Below are 15,649 nucleotides of genomic sequence, written 5' to 3' on the forward strand. Positions count from 1 at the left end.
GTGCAAGCTACGTATAGCCGGGGCCTGCGTTGCCCTACAGACGGTTTCAGACTGTTGAGGCAGAGCGATTGCCCTCCAGCTCTTTATATAAGAATACTCTCGTATCTCCAGCGCTGCATTAATCTGACCAGCATCCTTCAACTTCACAATCTTCACTGTTGAGAATGGGCGATTAAGCCCAATGCTTTGGGGAACAGCGCTTCGTAAATTCTAGAGTGCTCATGCTGTATTACTTTCCGATTAGTTGGCTCGCCATCTCTGGACATTCACGTTAGTGAAACGAGTCGGATAACAATCCTTTTTAGCGTCCAGTATACAGATACACTTTTACGTGGTAGACAAAGGTTCGAAATGGCGTACTTTTCTGCTGCGGATATCAACAGAGAAATTCTATATACACCTAAACGCCAATCTGCACAAGGCATTAAGGAAAGACAAAAGAAAGTAGAGCTATGCAACAAGCTAATCGATTACATCCACAAACGACACGTTCCATCCGCACCCGCACTAACACACCACGCTTCGCGCGGATGCCAGTCAATGTCCAACACACCCAGTTCGCCCGTGATCTTGTGACCCTTCAGGACTTTCAAGGGGACGATAGTAGCATTGCTCAGCATATCACCGGTAACATTACCGTGGAAGATCTGGAGAGAGCCATCGTCACTTGCATCAGCGAAGAGAGGGTAGCGGCCGCCTGGGTGGAATTTGACGGCACGAATGGCCTTCTTGTGGTAACGGAGGGTCTTGTAGGGGCGTTGTGAGAGTTCAAGATCGTGCCACAGGAGACGACGGTCGTAAGAGCCGACAATGATATTGTCACCGCCTGCTGCCGTGGAGGATGTGGGGTGGATGTCGAATGAAGAGATCCAGCGGGCACCGGGTTGAACGATCTTGACGAGGAGTTGGCGCGAAAGATCGTAAGCACGAATTGTCCGTTGGTTGGCGACGAAGAGGATAGGTTTTGAGGGATGGAAGTGGGCTGTTTGTGGGGGACCACCGCCCTTGATACGTCGGCGGAAGGGATACTGGGTGAGGTGTTTAGAGACGGTGTGGATGGAAATGGCGACTGAGGCGGGTGTGGAGGCGCCGGAGCAGACGGTGACGAAGTAATCTCCGCGGCGATGCCATGAGATCGACTTGGCGATGTAGCGGAGAGGAATGACAGCACAAACGCCGGAATCTGCCAGGGTTGCTGAGGGCCGTATCCATTGAGGAGGAGTGATCTTCTTTTCTCCATCCACAGCGCTCGGAGCGGGCTTCGAAGCAGCATATCCCCAGCCAGCGTCGAGCAGTTCCAAGCTAGCCTTCTCGGTGTCAGGATCAGCTAAAGGCGGGACAGCGAGGAAGATGTCGTCGCCTGCGGCAGCGGCGAGAATAACAGCATCCTTGCCAGGGCGCCAGCGGACAACGTTCACAGCCTCATCTTCACCAATCTTAACGCTCCACAGCTGGCGGCCGGTGAGCAGCTCCCAAACTCGGACAGTACCATCGTCACCACCGGTAGCAACCCAAACGCCGGTGGGATCCACAGCGATGCTGCGAACGCGGCCCTTGTGTCCTCTGAAGACTGCAGCGCACGCAGTTGGGAACGGCTTCAGCTCCTCAGGGCTAGGAAGCTTGGGAAGTAGACTCTCGGGATCAATATTGAGTTTGCTCCTGCGAACTCGGGGCGCCAAGTAGAGATCCAAGCATCTTTCAAACTTCTCCTTGATGAAGTTCTCAAAGCCAGGAACCTTACGGAGCGAGCCAAAGTCCTGAGGAAGGAATTCCTGCTCTCTGTCTTCAGGGTCCGTCTCTTCCCAGGCCTTGCGTTCCTTCTTGTCAGGAAGGTACTCGGGCGGCGGGTGGTAACTCTCCTCATAGCCTGGCGGTGGAAGCTTAGGAGCTGGGACGTGCATTGGGTGGTTAGGTCGCTCAGCCTCGTCAGCCCAGAGATCATATTTGATCACATCTTTGTCCTCTTCATATTCCTCCGAAGGTGGTTTGAACGGCAGAATACGGCCTTCCTTGATCGCTTTCACGATTTTCATGACCCGCTTGGCTTCGTGCTTTGAAGGGATGAATCGGCGCTTAGGTTCCGGCGCAGCACTCAGAGGCATGATCTCCTTCTCAGTCGTGAACCATTCCACCAAGGGCTCGTATGGGTTGTATCCATCCTCTGGGATCTCATTCATCTGCACCTTTTTCAGTAATTCAAGTTCATCCTGGCTCAGTTCCAGAGGTTTTCCGGTTGACGGGTCGGTAAGGCCAGTCCATCCCTTCGGAATCTCAATGCTGTCTAGCAAGGCATCTAGAGCTTCTCCTTTGGCGGGTCGTAGGATCTTCTTGCCATTAATATTGTAACCAATATGTGGGTATTGATCGTAAAAAGCCAATGGGATGTTGCCGATCGTGTTGGAATTTTCGTCAGCATCAGAGTAATCGGAGTTATCGTCAGGGTTAATTTCATCGTATATATAACGGTCATTTCCATTGGCATCTTTCTCGATGTAATAGTTCAGTCGCTCCTTTCCACTCGAGCTCTCGTCGTCTGCGGGAAGTCCATTCAGGTCTGTTGTGGCGAGCTTTTTCTCGAGTGCATTGTCCTCTTCGTCGGTTGGGATTTCGTCGCTATCGAGCTCCTCCTCCTCCTCGTCATCGTCAGAGTCGCTGAAATCGTCAACCAAGTCAATTTCCGAATCACTATCGTCCTCGTCACTTGAAAGGTCGTGGGCGTTATCCGAAAGGGCGCCGTTCAATTCACCAGCATTCAGCTCGTCGCCAGAAAAGGCACCAGCTTCCTCTTCCACATCGCGAGTCACAGCTTTGCGCTTCTTCGAGGCTTTCAAAGCGGACATGGTGGACTAACGAGCGCTTGAAACTTGATCTCTCAGTCACAGTACCACCTGGAGACTTTTCTCTAAGGGAAAAAAAATAGAATTGTCGGCATGACTGGACCGCCCACGTGCTACACCGCCTCCTGTTCCGGAATTTCTGGGGGCGATCTGGATGGTCGACTTGGCTGACACATCACTCTGTTCTTCATTTTCCCATTCTTTTTGGCAATTACAGCCTTTCTGCTGTTGCTCTAGACAGTCTTATACATTTCCATGGGTAACTCAATCCTATAATGGAGTACGACGCCTTTCAGTGGGGTCAGCCACACACCTCCTCAATTGGAAAGCCGTTAATTCAAGCCGGGGATGTCTCAACGGCCGCCTCCTCACAACCTGTAAAGCGACATGCGGCGTGTGATGAATGCCGTGAGTCTCTCCTTCTAATCAAGTGCATGAAACCCTCACTTATATGTTTCTCTTGAAAGGAAAACGGAAACTCAAATGCTCTGGTGAAATCTCAGGATGCAGTCGCTGCATCAAGCAGTCTCTCGTCTGCCACTACTCAGTACAAAAGCAGATGGGACGACCACCCAAGAAGCGGATGCGGGAAGATGACGACGACCTATCTTTCCTCAATCACACAAGCAAAATGCCATGGGCCGGAACCACGACGCACAATCTACCTCCAACACCATCAGATCTAAAGGTCGCTATCTCAGACGTTTCATATGACCCGCAGGTTCTCTCGTCAATATACCCAACCCCATATAGCTTTCCTTATCGGCTATCGACCGACGATGACCACCGACATACATGGCAGCTAGCGCCGGGCGAAACCATGAGTTCAATCCCTGCAACAACCTCTCCATGGCCAGATTTCTCTAGCGTTTCAGCAGCAGCTCCCAAACCCTTTACAATGCCATCAGGACTCACCCCTCCTCTCACCTCACCTGACACAAGTGCATCCGCTGATCAAGAGTGCTCTTGCCTCTCGTACCTCTATCTCTGCCTTAGCCATCTTTCATCTCTCAAGCCTTTTCCCATTTCCGAACATACTGTCTGCTCTTTGTACATCTCCGCTAGGACTGCTCGCACCGTCATTCGCTGTCCATCATGTCCTACCAAATTTGATACGGGACTACAGAACGTCATGTTCACTGGTACTCTTCTCAACGTGATCGCTGACTCTTGGCTCCGCGTTTCCGAAGCCAATGCCTGTGAGCTCGGCAATCAAGTTGCACCACCAGCGTACGCCGCGGCCATGAACAAATCCCCAGATGTGAAATCTGCATGGGAAGACTATCTCCGGCAGCTGGTACGATTTAGTGTAATACGAGGACCCATGGACTCCGACGCTAAAACCCAGTGCGCCATAGGCGCGCCGAGTGTACTCTGTCTCGTTGAAGAGATGGAGGCTCGCCAGCGCCGATGGCATGCATCGCCCGACTCTCACCCACTACCGCCGAAACAACGTCTTAACGCACCATCTGACGCGGATCATTTGAATCAAAACGAACAAGATTTGCTCTGTATCCGAGTCGCAAAGAGCGCGAGGAACGTCATTGCTAAATTTGAGTTTCAGTCGGACGAGTACCCGGAGAGTGTACCATCTCTGAGCCCTGATAGCAGTATTTCACCTTGACGGGACAATATGCATAATGACACTTAGGGCGTTGGGGTTTGCATTGCGTTTCTGATTGTTACGAAATATACCAGGACACTCATGTGAATATATGGCTCCCGTTTAAATCAGCCCATGATTTAAAATATACATCATGCTTCCAGGAAGAATATGAGGCCTTTCGCGCTCAATTTTGCCTGTCACCCGCACGCCCGCCTCATCCATTCTTCCTACTAGTGGTTCAACATTACAAGTTTGGAAACGTTCAAATACCGGCATTCCCCAAGTAAAACTCCCTTTCGATCGAAGAGCATATCGACACATTAACCTAGGTTACCTGACGCAAAAACCACAGGGACAGCAGCGTACGCGGCGGTCGCAGCAAGTATCTTAGCTCTTCAAGCATTTGTCATCAATGCAACGCTCATAGCAAACAGCGCGGTGAAACCTGAAATCATTGCCAGGCGAGATCTAGGCTCCCGCAGTGCCGGCAATGGCTCCGACTAGCAGTGCTGCATAAGTAATTACGCTGGTGATCGCAAACAGCAGCCATTGTATGGCGCTCTTGGCACTCTGTCGAACTCACGGCCCTGTTTGGCGAGTGAAAAGTCATAGTGAGATCGTGAAGCATTTTTGACGTACTGGAAATGGTCAGTGATTTTGCAAGGTCCCCAAGAGTACAGCCTCATCGGTGGAGGTGTTCGTGGGGCCACGTGGACTTGAGCATCATCAAGCATGAACGAGATACAATCCTGCCACAGCCAAAGAGGTCAAAAATCCGCATAAAGCGTAAGAAACTATAACAGAAGCTGTGACTTTGGCCGATATCCGGAAGTTGCGGTTTGTGTTTGTCTCAAGACGAGAGCTCGATTTGGCTATCCTGTAACTATAATGATGTTGTTATATGTTATTACCCTAGACTGAAAATCCAGCGAAGCTGTTGCTTGCTTGCCCTAGGCTACGTCACGGCATTGAATTTTTAAATCAAGCAGTTTGGCTGTTTATGGTTCTATTGTTTTATTAGAGCGTATCAAGTTCATATATGAGTTTTCATAGTCTTGGTGAAACATGTAATATATGACCGCCTGCTCGCCGTAAAACTTTATCCCGAAGTAGATACAATTACAGTTGTCATTAGAGATGTGAAGCTCGATGTGGAGCCAATACGGTATCACAGTGAAGGATGCAAGAGATAGGGTCCAACTATTCTTCATCGTCGTCGTCGACAACGTAGCGATTTTTCTTTCGCGCTGGAGGTGATGCCGCCGCAGGCCTTGCGTCAGGCGAAGCACGTTTTTCTTTAGGTTTTGATGGCGGAGCGTCGTCCTCCTCTCCTTCTGCGTCCATGTCATCGTCTTCCAGAATATCTTCATCGTCGTCATCGTCTGCGACTTCCAGCTCTTCGTCGCTGCCGACAAGGAAGCCGTCGTCTTCGTCGTACTCGTCTTCCCGTGTTCGACCGCGCCGGTCGTAGTCTTCTTCGTCGTCAGTATAGATTTCGCCCCTGCGGTTGGGACGGCGAGGCTTTTTGGTGCGGGGTCTTGTGGTCAGCAAGCCATCGTCGTCTTCCAACCCGCCCACGGTGAGCCCGGCTCCTCCAGTTCGGTGGGATATGCCGATTCGGCGGCCACGGTCCATCTCTTTGTTTGCCAGTTGCTCTCGGCGGCGTGCTGCCTTCAATTTCTCACGCTCTGCGAGCTCTGCTTGTCGTTTGGCAAGCTCGGGGTCTTCCTTCACATCAATTACAGGCGCTGATCCATCGACAGTCTTCTTTGTGCCGCGCGTAGCCGCAGCTAAGGACTCTTGCAATCTTTGCACTGCATCGTCGGTCTCCACAGCTGTAGGGTATACGGTAAGACCATGAGTCAGGTGAGATGTTAATCTAAACACACTCGACGTCTCGGATGCGGCTCCGAGGTAAACGTGGGAGTCGAGCTTTGTATCGTAGTCGCCGGCTTTGTTCAGAGGCGCAAGAGGTTTTGTAGCTATTCTGTACTGTTCTTTCGGAGCAGACGCCAATTGAAGTGTCATGGATCCGTCCTCCCAACGAATAACGCGCGCATTAGATTGGAGAAGGGTATCGTCGTTCGGGTCGTAGCGCCAGCAGAGAGAAGTTGCTGCAGTGGAGTATGGAGGCGCGACATATGTATCTGGGTTGAATTCTTCTGTCTCAATCGAGAGGAAGTTGGGTACCGGCATTGTGTAAACCTGGAAGAGCGCATGAGAATGGCCATCACCTGAATCATGATGTAGAGGCACAAACCTCGCCATTTGATGTCTTTGGTTCCGGAGCCCGGGCCAAGCTCAAGTCCATGATATTGACAGTTTCTTGGAGCTCGTCCCCTCCGTCATCATAATCCATGCGATCAGCAGCGCGGTCATATCGATCCTCGTCATCCGCCGAATCAAGTTCTCGATCGTCAAGGGTTCGTTTGGGTTGGCTGTAGGCCACCTGTCAGCGTCTTGATCACATCGCGCATATGAGCACGAAGTGGGACACAGTAGGGCGAAGAGTACATACTCTGCATCTTGATCGAGACCGCCCTCAGATCCGTCAGATCCAAACAAATCCGCGTCATCGTCATCTGCACCATTGGGGTCACCAGCATCGAAGGCATTCACAGGGCTCCTGGGTTCGCTTCCAGCGTCACTCAGAGCTTGACCGGCGCCGCTCCGAGCAGGACGCCGAATCACGTCTTCGTCGGACGAAGACATGGTCGATGAACGAATAGCTGCCTCAATTGGCACAGGGTGTAGTTCGAAGATTATCAGAAATGTAAGTTGCGCGCACGATTTGGGGGGCGAAAGCAGATCCTGTAAGGTCACTGGGAAACACTACAATCGCTCACTCGAGAATCTGCCGAGTTCAATGAAAGCAAAAGATTGTGGAGCCTCAGGCCGCGACAGCAGAAAGGAAGACCAAATGATCCATTCCGGACCCAGAGAAGCTTAGCGGCGGCAGCTCCCCAGGGCCAGACCAATTAAGATCGGATTGGGGGAGTCGGGTTCAATAATAGCCCTGGCCAAAGGAGAGCCGCTGCTATCTCCATCTTCAATCGTCTTCCTCGGCCTCCTCATTCTCTTTTGGACAGGTCTCTCGAGTCTACAATTATACCAGACTCCGTTTATTGATCATGGCAACCTTTTTTCAGAGCGTGTGAGTGACTGAAAACCACTTCAGTTCCCTCCTGTCCCCTCGCATTCTTACCTACACAAAATGCCCTGCAAGCATATTCCATACCGCTTCCCCTCCCCCTAAAAAGCATAAAGAATACAATAGCGCCCCTGATCACACCCTCAGAGTGCCGAACTATTCGCTTTGCTCCCGTTGTCTATCGATGTTCTTTGTCTTCACTCTGTCCACCTTTCGCATTTCCCCTTTTTCCTTTGCTCTCGCACTCGTCCCTCCCCCACTTCAGCCAACTTGAAACCGCTCATACTGATCCAACTGCTCTGCTACAGCCGCCAAGGATTTGGCAGGGGAGGAAACAACAAGAACAATAACAATATCAACAAGATGAATAACGGAAGCCCAGCTCAGTCGCCGGCTCCTCAGGGCCCTCACGGCCATGTCTCGAACTCCCCGTCGCTCGCCTCAAACCACTCCGCCGTTGAGACTGGAGTTTACGACCCCGATGCCCCCAAGTATTTCTTCCAGGAGAAATATGCCCCGCTTAATGTGAAGGGTAATTTTTTGACATTGTGTGCCTGCCCCAAGAACGTGGAATTGGGAGAATGGTTGGCCCATCAGAGTAAGCGCTTATATCCCGTCATTTCGGAACTCCATCTGACATCCTACTCTTCTCCGCTCCACAGTTGTTGAACAATACCGTTTACTGCACGGCATGCTTCAAGTCATACAAGAAGTGAATACCCACACAGGTCTTCCCATTTGCAACGAGACGACTTGCCCAACCATGTCCGCCGGTCGGTATGTGTCAGCGAAGCTTTGGCGCCAAACCCTGACCACTCGCTGACAACTGTCTAGTTTGACCTATACGTGGCTTGTAGACTCTCAGGCTGCTAAGATTTCGGCACCCAAGTTCATCAACCGCGTCGAGAAGTGGATTGTTAGCAAGATCCATGACCCAGTCATGTTCCCCACAGAGAAAGTCACCAGTGTCCCGGAAACATTCGCCCTAGGCGAAGCCACTGGTGCGCCCGCCTCGAACGTAGCCAATGCTGCCGGTAAAGACTGGATTGGCAAGTCGAGTGGCTTCCCCCGCACTTTCTATAAAGACTGCCAGGGTATCATGAAACAGATGTTCCGCTGCTATGCGCATCTCTACCATGCGCACTGGCTGAACCCATTTTGGCACATCAACAAGCATGATATCCTCAACATGTGCTTTGTTCATTTCGTGACTGTCGCGAAGTATTACAAACTTGTTTCCGACAAAGAAATGGAGCCTATGCAGCCTCTGATTGACCTCTTTATCAAGCAGCAACGCATTCCTCAGGAAGCCCTCGCCGGTGGTCATTGGGGTCAGCAGGGTTCTAGCTGAGCTAGAGAACATTGCATCTCTTCGATATTCTCCTAATGATGAACATGTTTCTGACCTGGCGTTAGAAACCCGTTTCTTTGACTTTTGGTTTACATTGCCTCTGCTTCCAATTGCCGTCATATCTCTATAACTGGGTGACCGGCAAGTGATGCGACACGGTTGAGAACTCGAGCATTTAGCATGCTGAGCGAATATTTTGTTCTTGTGATTATGCTTATTCCGCTTTACATTTTTTGCCTTTTATGTGCAACTCGATAAATCTTATCGCATGTAGACCAATACAGAAATCTTGGATGGTAATATCGCTTCTGTTGAATTAGTATAGAAGGAAGTGGTCCTTGAATGCGGCAGCCCGTTGATCGTCATAGTACATAGCGAACTTAAGCTCTGGTTGCTTCAATAAGTGAGCGCGTGGGAGGTAGACGAAGACCGGTTCTTCAAGGTGAGCCCAGTAAGCGTGATGATTAAATCGAGGTGGTGGATCGGAGGAAACCATCAATAATCATAGGTATACACCATCCTCTTTGATCTCTCCCGGGTCTCGCGCTCTCTCCGTCGGTGGTGCATTTGTGCTCGTGCTCGTGCTCGACCCATTCATCCTAGCTGCGTTCGCAGTTGTGGTTGACCCGGAATCTGGGCCTTCACCCTGCCCCTGCGCCGAGGCTTGTTCTGCTTCTTCCCCAGCAGTAGCCTCACTGGGTTCCACATCTAGCTCAATCCACGTCTGGCCCCTCTCCTCGACTTCGGCCTTACATAGCTGAATCCGCTCACCCATCGCTTTCAAGACATCTTCGTTCTCGGAGATATACCCCTCAATCTCTTGCTTGTCGGTCTCATTATCGCACGACTCTGCGACAAAGGTATGGAGTTCTTGATTTGAGCGTCGGAGGTGGACGATAGAGTTTTGAAGTTCGGCGACTTTGGCGTAAAGGACTGGGAGGGTGAGCTCTTTGATGGCTTCGGCAAAGGCGGCGGGTGTTATTGGGAGGGTTTCGAGGGACATTTCGGTTGCAGTTCGTCGTTGTAGAAGCTAAGAGTAATGGTAAGATAGGACGTAAATTTGGTGCGTGTTGGGCTTTTCCTACAGAATGAGAGGATGAGGGGGACAATTCTTAGTAGGCGGAAAGGTATATATTCGTGGACAGCACACTGCTGACGAACGGATCTGGAGCTCGGTCTTAGCTCTTCGAGGATTCGAAAGCTATATGGAACACAGTAGTAGAGAACGCGTGTATACTTGGAAAATATCCTGAACAGAAGGACGTTTTGTCTTAGAAAGATTGCTTGTTTCGAATGTGGGATAAAGTGTATATCGGAACGGTTCTTGGCAGCGCGGAGAAAAGAAAGTCGGCCCAGACAGCGGCACCTCCGCTTCCGTTTGTCCAAGCCCTGTGTCTCCATGTTCTTCTAGCCTACTAGGTCACCTTGCAATAAGGGCTGTGGATATGAACAATGTCCTCGGCGTAGCATGGCGCGCTCCATGCCTGGGGCTTCGAGCTTCAAGCCTGCAATCGCCAAAGCTATCAGTCTCATTCCGTTCACTCAGCCAACAAATTTCCCCAAAATGGTGTCTCGATAGCCCCCCACGGCGGCTCTTGAGCTCCGATAGACCGTTCACTACCATATTTATCTCAGCTGAAAACCCCATTTCGAAATGTCATCCGTTTACGAACCGAGACCGATTCCGGTACTTTCAAAGCTCCGCTGTTCGATCAGCCAAGCCGAAGCCCGCACCAGCAGAGAAGGGAGTCGAACTGCGCGACACGCCGTTCACAAAAGTTGAACTCGACCGAATATTTGGACCTCGCACAAAGCTTTCCTCTGAAATGGGTAACCGGATTTTGTCTGTTCTCCAAGCCCGACGACTTGCGGGCACGCTCGACCTCGATCTCCCCGCCGACATCCAACGCGCCGCTCGCCATTCTACGGTTGATGCAGGTCTCGAGTACCTCCGGAAAGAGTATCCAATTGATGAAGACGCTGCGATCATGGCTCGGATTGAACGGGAAGAGCTTGAAGCGGAACAGAAACTCATTTGGAGGGCGGAGGAGATCGGCCTGTATAAGCCTCAAAGCGGAACTTACGACGCTGAGCTGGGCGAAAAGAATGATCCGTCTGGGAGAAGTATCCTTAAACAGATGCGAGAGAGGAATGAGAAAAAGAACAAGGCTCAGGTGGAGAAGGAACGGAAGGAGTGGCTCGAGGGCGAGGAGAAGGACCGTGAGAGTTTGAAGCGGCATCTTGCAAAAAACACCGCGCTTCAAAAATTCGATGAATCTACTGCTGTGGAAGGTATGCTAGTACCCACAAGTTAGACTAAGAAGTCAACTGACACTGCATCAAGTCAAGGGACGAGCCGACCCTAGCCAACGGCCACTCCTGGCATGGATCCAAAAGCACCACCTTCGTGCGACGGATACTGAGACAGATTTTACAGCATTAACGACGGTATTCGATTGGTACCTTAAATCCCGTGAGCTGTGCTAACTGAGTTAATAGAGGGACCGTTTGCTCCCAGCACTTCTTTTTACCATACTGACATTCGGACTATGCTATGCCTTTGCTGTGACATACCAACCTCCGGCCAAGGCGGACCGTCTCTGGCCGGATATTCCACCGGCAGCTGCTACAGTGGCCACTATCATCGGTATAAATGCCGCGATTTTTGTTCTATGGAAAGCCTGGCCACCATCATGGAGACTCCTCAACCGCTATTTTATCAGTGTCGCTGCCTACCCTCGCGTGCTCAGTCTCGCCGGAAACACGTTCAGCCATCAGTCACTCAGGCATCTAGGAGTGAATATGCTCGTCCTCTGGCTTTTTGGCACGAAACGTGAGTCACCCTCACATTCTACTCTCCACCCACCTCCTAGCATACCGTGACTAACAACTTGCCTGCTCAAGTACATGACGAAATCGGTCGAGGCAACTTCGTCGCCCTATACCTCTCCGCCGGTGTCCTCGGCTCCTTCGCCTCTCTGACCTTCCACGTCCTCCAAAACTCCCTCTTCATAACTTCTCTCGGAGCTAGTGGCGCAATCGCCGGCCTAGTTAGTGCCTTTGGCCTAATACATCCAGAGTAAAGCCCTTATTCCATTTGTCCTGCAAAACTGATCCAAAATTCTTCGTGCTAACACTCAGACGCAGTGAAAAATGGGCTATATTCTTCCTCCCCAAGGAATGGCAAGAAACCTTCTCCGCGCCCGCGTGGATGTTTGTCACTGGACTGGTTACTTTTGATATACTTGGCGCTGTGTTGAATCGTCGAAATCCGAGGATGGATTATTTCGCGCATATGGGTGGGTATGCCACGGGGGCCCTGTTTGCTATAGGGTGGAGGGAGAAGGTGAGGCGGGAGCGGCTGAAGAACCGGGGGTTTCTCGACAGGGTGCTTTCGAGGTAGATCCATTGAGAGCTAATGTGAATCTTCAAGGAAGGTAGATGAGGATTGACCCTGAGACAGAGATATGCTAGGTTGTATTTTTATTTCTCTTCTGATCTTGTGTTAAGACTTGGTTTTGTTCTTCCAGTGACTGAATACCCACTCCATTTTCATGTTTTCTGTTTGTCAGTCAATGTTGAGGCAGAGAGAGTGTATTCATGGTAAAGGAGATTCTCCATGTGCTATATAAGAGCTGCTGTAGACACAAATAGAGGGAAAGCAAACTAGACCAAACAAAGAGGTGTGCATTGCTTGATCTACTTGAGCTCCAATAATAGGGGAGTTTAACACTGCAACTGCAGGGAAACAATCTAGAACTCTGCATGTAGCCTTAACATAAATTAGAGAGTGTTGATAGCCGCTACACTTCAGCAGGATCGTGGGAGCAGAGCTTATAATGGAACCTTAATATTAAGAGGTTGGATTGTTCATCTCCCTATAGAAGACTGTAAGATATGACCCAGAAAATGTAGTAACATTACCATTAGTCACTTCCAAACCGGTTTGATCCTATCCGGTTCCTTGTTTCTCTAGATATAGAAAACGCTGCAACTGTAGGTTGGTGAGTAGAGCGAACAAACCTAGGCGAGACCTACATGCGCATGTTTTGAGCACGCACACCCCAGCATGAAACCACAGAAAACAGACCTTGCTTTTGGTATTATTTTCTCGGTCTGGTGGACATCTTCCGCCTTTCGCTTTCCTTGCTGACTCTCCGGCGACTCAGTTTTGCATTTCTCCTCGCCCTTCTCTGTGCTCTACCTTTTCTCTCCTGGACATCTGACCGCGCCTCTGAACCAGTGAGACCAGTCAATGGATTATTCACAGCTATGCTGTACAAGATCAACTGCGCCGCAGCTCGTGAGGCTGCAGCAGCAAGAGCAGAGCCGTCCACACCCGTTTTCAAGCTCAAGAGTACACGAAATGAGATTAGACTAGCTCGAAAGCTGCTGGAACAGAATACGTTGGCTCTGCAAGACGAATGCGAGGAGGATGTGTTAGGGGGAGAGACCACACTGCCGTGCACACATGAGATGGTGAAGGATGTGGCCGGCATGACGGATTGTGGAGCCTTCAATAAAGAGAATGAACCTGAAAACCGCGGAACAAGTGAACAGTTCAGCAACATACTCGCAACTGATGTAACAGAGTCACTTCCCTATGAAGATCAAGCTGAGACAGTGGAGGACGAGAAAAAGGATAGCCGACGCTCCGACCCGCCTGCCTATGTCGTCAGTCACCCCTGGCACATTGTCGACTACCATCTATACCTCTGCTCTGCGGAAAGAAGCCAGACTTTGGAAGCCAGACGTGAAGGTGTGTATTTGTATGATGGCGCTGAGTGTCGTCGCCTCCCATATGATGAGTTTGTGGAAGACCGAACCCTGATGTCCCAATGCTTCCCTGGCGACCAGCCTCAGCTTCTGTTTGGTATTCTGCCAATAGCTGATCGACAGCATTTTGCGGACCGGAACCCTTCTTTCGATGGTCGCCACTATGTATTGGGCTTCGACTATGACTGCAAGACCCTGTACGCTCGACATTTCGATTGGTTTCCTCACGACATTAGCGATATCTGGTGTGTTTGGGACAGTGGCCGCAACGTGTACACAGTCACCGTTCCTGACCTCATTCACATTATGGAGACAAGCCTTGAGAAAGGGGAGATGCATGTTGGAATGGGAATCCTCAGTTCAAGCCAGTATTGTTTGGCTCTGGAATATAATGACGACCCTGGCCTCGAGATTATCATTGCGACTCTGTGGTGCCAGTGGCTGCTGGATTTCAGTGAGGTTCTCTTCAAGCAGAATACGGGATGCCTCCCCGATTTCCAGGAGAGACTCGGCACCTACATCGAACAGGGTCGATTGATCCTTCAGAGAGCCTCATACAGAGCGTGGTTCGCTGTCCGCGACGGCTATTCAAAGCAGCAGTACAAGTGCAAAACAACCATCAATCAGTACACAAACGACCTTTACACGTTCGAAAAGTCCGCACAGGATGGCAGTTTGAAGGGACAGTCTTGGAATGCACCCGGCCTAGAAACCTGTAACCAGATCCGTCAGGATGAGCGAAAGCAGAGAAAGAAGCGTGTGGAGCAGCAATTAGAGGATCTCTTTATCGCTCCGGACAAGGAAGCCATCCAAAGTCAGGAGACTGTACTTCAGGAGATTCTAGCTAAGTCTCAGCCAAGAGCGCAGAGTGCTACTGCAATAGTGGTAGAGGAGGTGCCCGAGATGCTCAGGACGCCTTCACCCAGATTACACCAAGACTCACGCACACTTTCAGAACGATGGTTGAGCCCCGGCTCTCCCGAAACCATCACCCCTGTTACCGAGACGTTTGACGGACACCAAGTCATTGCGTACCACGACATTCCGCTCCCTGTACTCCTGGAGCGGGCTCTCAATCTAGTGCACGCTCACCCAGACTTGGATACCTTTGCGAACCGTGACCGGCTGGGAGATCTTTTGGTGGAGATGAGCAGCGCTGTTTCACTCACCGGCTTGGATGAAGATGAGAATTGGAGATTTGAAGTCCCTTTGTAGGAGGGTTGCCCGTTACCTGGTCTCTCGACTAGCGGAGAGACCATGCACCTTCGCATGTGTTATGCATGGCGATCAAGCGCCACCCAAAATTTTTGTACGAGTCGATACCCTTTTCGGATTGAGTGTCTTTGCGTTTTTATGTTCTTCCCAGAGTTGCTGGAGGTCAAGCGTTGGCGAAAACAAGCAGGAATTGTTTGAATTATAATATGAATCGTCTGAGTTCAGTTGGAACTTGGAAGCAAGGAAGGAGCGATCTGTGGATCTCATCGGCGTGCTTAATTTCGAATTCCGAGGTTCTTCTCAAGTTCCCACCCAATTCCATTCCCAAACTACGATTGCATCCTTTTTCCTATTATTCAAGGTTGTCTTGGATGCCGTCATGGACTACGTAGGTCTGCTCCCTGCTCCCTGCTGCGCTGGCATCACTCCAGCCACACGACTTTAGTTCATTTTTTTTTTTTTTTTTTTTTGTAGCTCGGGGGTGGCTGGAATAAATTGATGTGGCTCACTACTGGCTATCATAATCCGGGAGAATCTGACAGAGACTCAGAGACTGAGAGAGACTGAGAGAGACTGAGAGAGACTGATTATCACCCCGACAACTGAAGTCCCTGACTCGCATCGCATCCGTGGGTCTCGGAGTTGATGATGTGTCCAAAGGAGCTTGTTAGAATTGTCAGAAATGTGGACTCGAAGTCGAAGCTGGTTCAGCC

At 50.6% G+C, this 15,649-nt stretch overlaps 7 protein-coding genes across 7 annotated transcripts; 4 read left to right on the forward strand and 3 right to left on the reverse strand.

Moving 5' to 3' along the window:
* Positions 1-345: 345 nt before the first annotated feature.
* erb1 (ribosome biogenesis protein ERB1) lies at positions 346-2,874 on the reverse strand. Its single transcript, XM_073712657.1, has one exon. The coding sequence runs from the start codon at positions 2,838-2,840 to the stop codon at positions 471-473; it is 2,370 nt and encodes a 789-aa protein (XP_073567014.1). The 5' UTR covers positions 2,841-2,874; the 3' UTR covers positions 346-470.
* Positions 2,875-3,026: 152 nt separating this feature from the next.
* Positions 3,027-4,678, forward strand: BJY04DRAFT_131926 (Zn(II)2Cys6 transcription factor rglT). The gene is made up of 2 exons (XM_073708504.1): positions 3,027-3,245; positions 3,305-4,678. Exons 1-2 carry the CDS (start codon positions 3,113-3,115, stop codon positions 4,459-4,461), a joined length of 1,290 nt encoding a protein of 429 aa, XP_073567015.1. The 5' UTR covers positions 3,027-3,112; the 3' UTR covers positions 4,462-4,678.
* A 746-nt stretch (positions 4,679-5,424) lies between these two features.
* BJY04DRAFT_131921 (Paf1-complex subunit LEO1) lies at positions 5,425-7,267 on the reverse strand. Its single transcript, XM_073708503.1, has 3 exons — positions 6,962-7,267; positions 6,704-6,881; positions 5,425-6,648 (listed from the first exon to the last, which is right to left on the reverse strand). The coding sequence occupies exons 1-3, from the start codon at positions 7,153-7,155 to the stop codon at positions 5,644-5,646; spliced, it is 1,377 nt and encodes a 458-aa protein (XP_073567016.1). The 5' UTR covers positions 7,156-7,267; the 3' UTR covers positions 5,425-5,643.
* Positions 7,268-7,783: 516 nt separating this feature from the next.
* Positions 7,784-9,176, forward strand: BJY04DRAFT_131938 (Mob1/phocein family protein). Its single transcript, XM_073708505.1, has 3 exons — positions 7,784-8,192; positions 8,257-8,371; positions 8,429-9,176. The coding sequence occupies exons 1-3, from the start codon at positions 7,958-7,960 to the stop codon at positions 8,943-8,945; spliced, it is 867 nt and encodes a 288-aa protein (XP_073567017.1). The 5' UTR covers positions 7,784-7,957; the 3' UTR covers positions 8,946-9,176.
* Positions 9,177-9,223: 47 nt separating this feature from the next.
* On the reverse strand, positions 9,224-10,254 carry BJY04DRAFT_198754 (uncharacterized protein). The gene is made up of 2 exons (XM_073712658.1): positions 10,031-10,254; positions 9,224-9,975 (listed from the first exon to the last, which is right to left on the reverse strand). Exon 2 carries the CDS (start codon positions 9,946-9,948, stop codon positions 9,448-9,450), a length of 501 nt encoding a protein of 166 aa, XP_073567018.1. The 5' UTR covers positions 9,949-9,975; positions 10,031-10,254; the 3' UTR covers positions 9,224-9,447.
* An 82-nt stretch (positions 10,255-10,336) lies between these two features.
* BJY04DRAFT_198756 (rhomboid protease PCP1) lies at positions 10,337-12,555 on the forward strand. The gene is made up of 5 exons (XM_073712659.1): positions 10,337-11,237; positions 11,290-11,393; positions 11,445-11,778; positions 11,850-12,024; positions 12,093-12,555. Exons 1-5 carry the CDS (start codon positions 10,391-10,393, stop codon positions 12,346-12,348), a joined length of 1,716 nt encoding a protein of 571 aa, XP_073567019.1. The 5' UTR covers positions 10,337-10,390; the 3' UTR covers positions 12,349-12,555.
* On the forward strand, positions 12,548-15,406 carry BJY04DRAFT_198765 (uncharacterized protein). The gene is made up of 2 exons (XM_073712660.1): positions 12,548-12,979; positions 13,036-15,406. Exon 2 carries the CDS (start codon positions 13,218-13,220, stop codon positions 14,934-14,936), a length of 1,719 nt encoding a protein of 572 aa, XP_073567020.1. The 5' UTR covers positions 12,548-12,979; positions 13,036-13,217; the 3' UTR covers positions 14,937-15,406.
* The last annotated feature ends 243 nt before the right edge of the window (positions 15,407-15,649 follow it).

This window comes from Aspergillus karnatakaensis, assembly GCF_047715665.1.
Source record: "Aspergillus karnatakaensis strain CBS 102800 unplaced genomic scaffold BJY04scaffold_58, whole genome shotgun sequence".
Taxonomy (NCBI): Eukaryota; Fungi; Ascomycota; class Eurotiomycetes; order Eurotiales; family Aspergillaceae; genus Aspergillus; species Aspergillus karnatakaensis.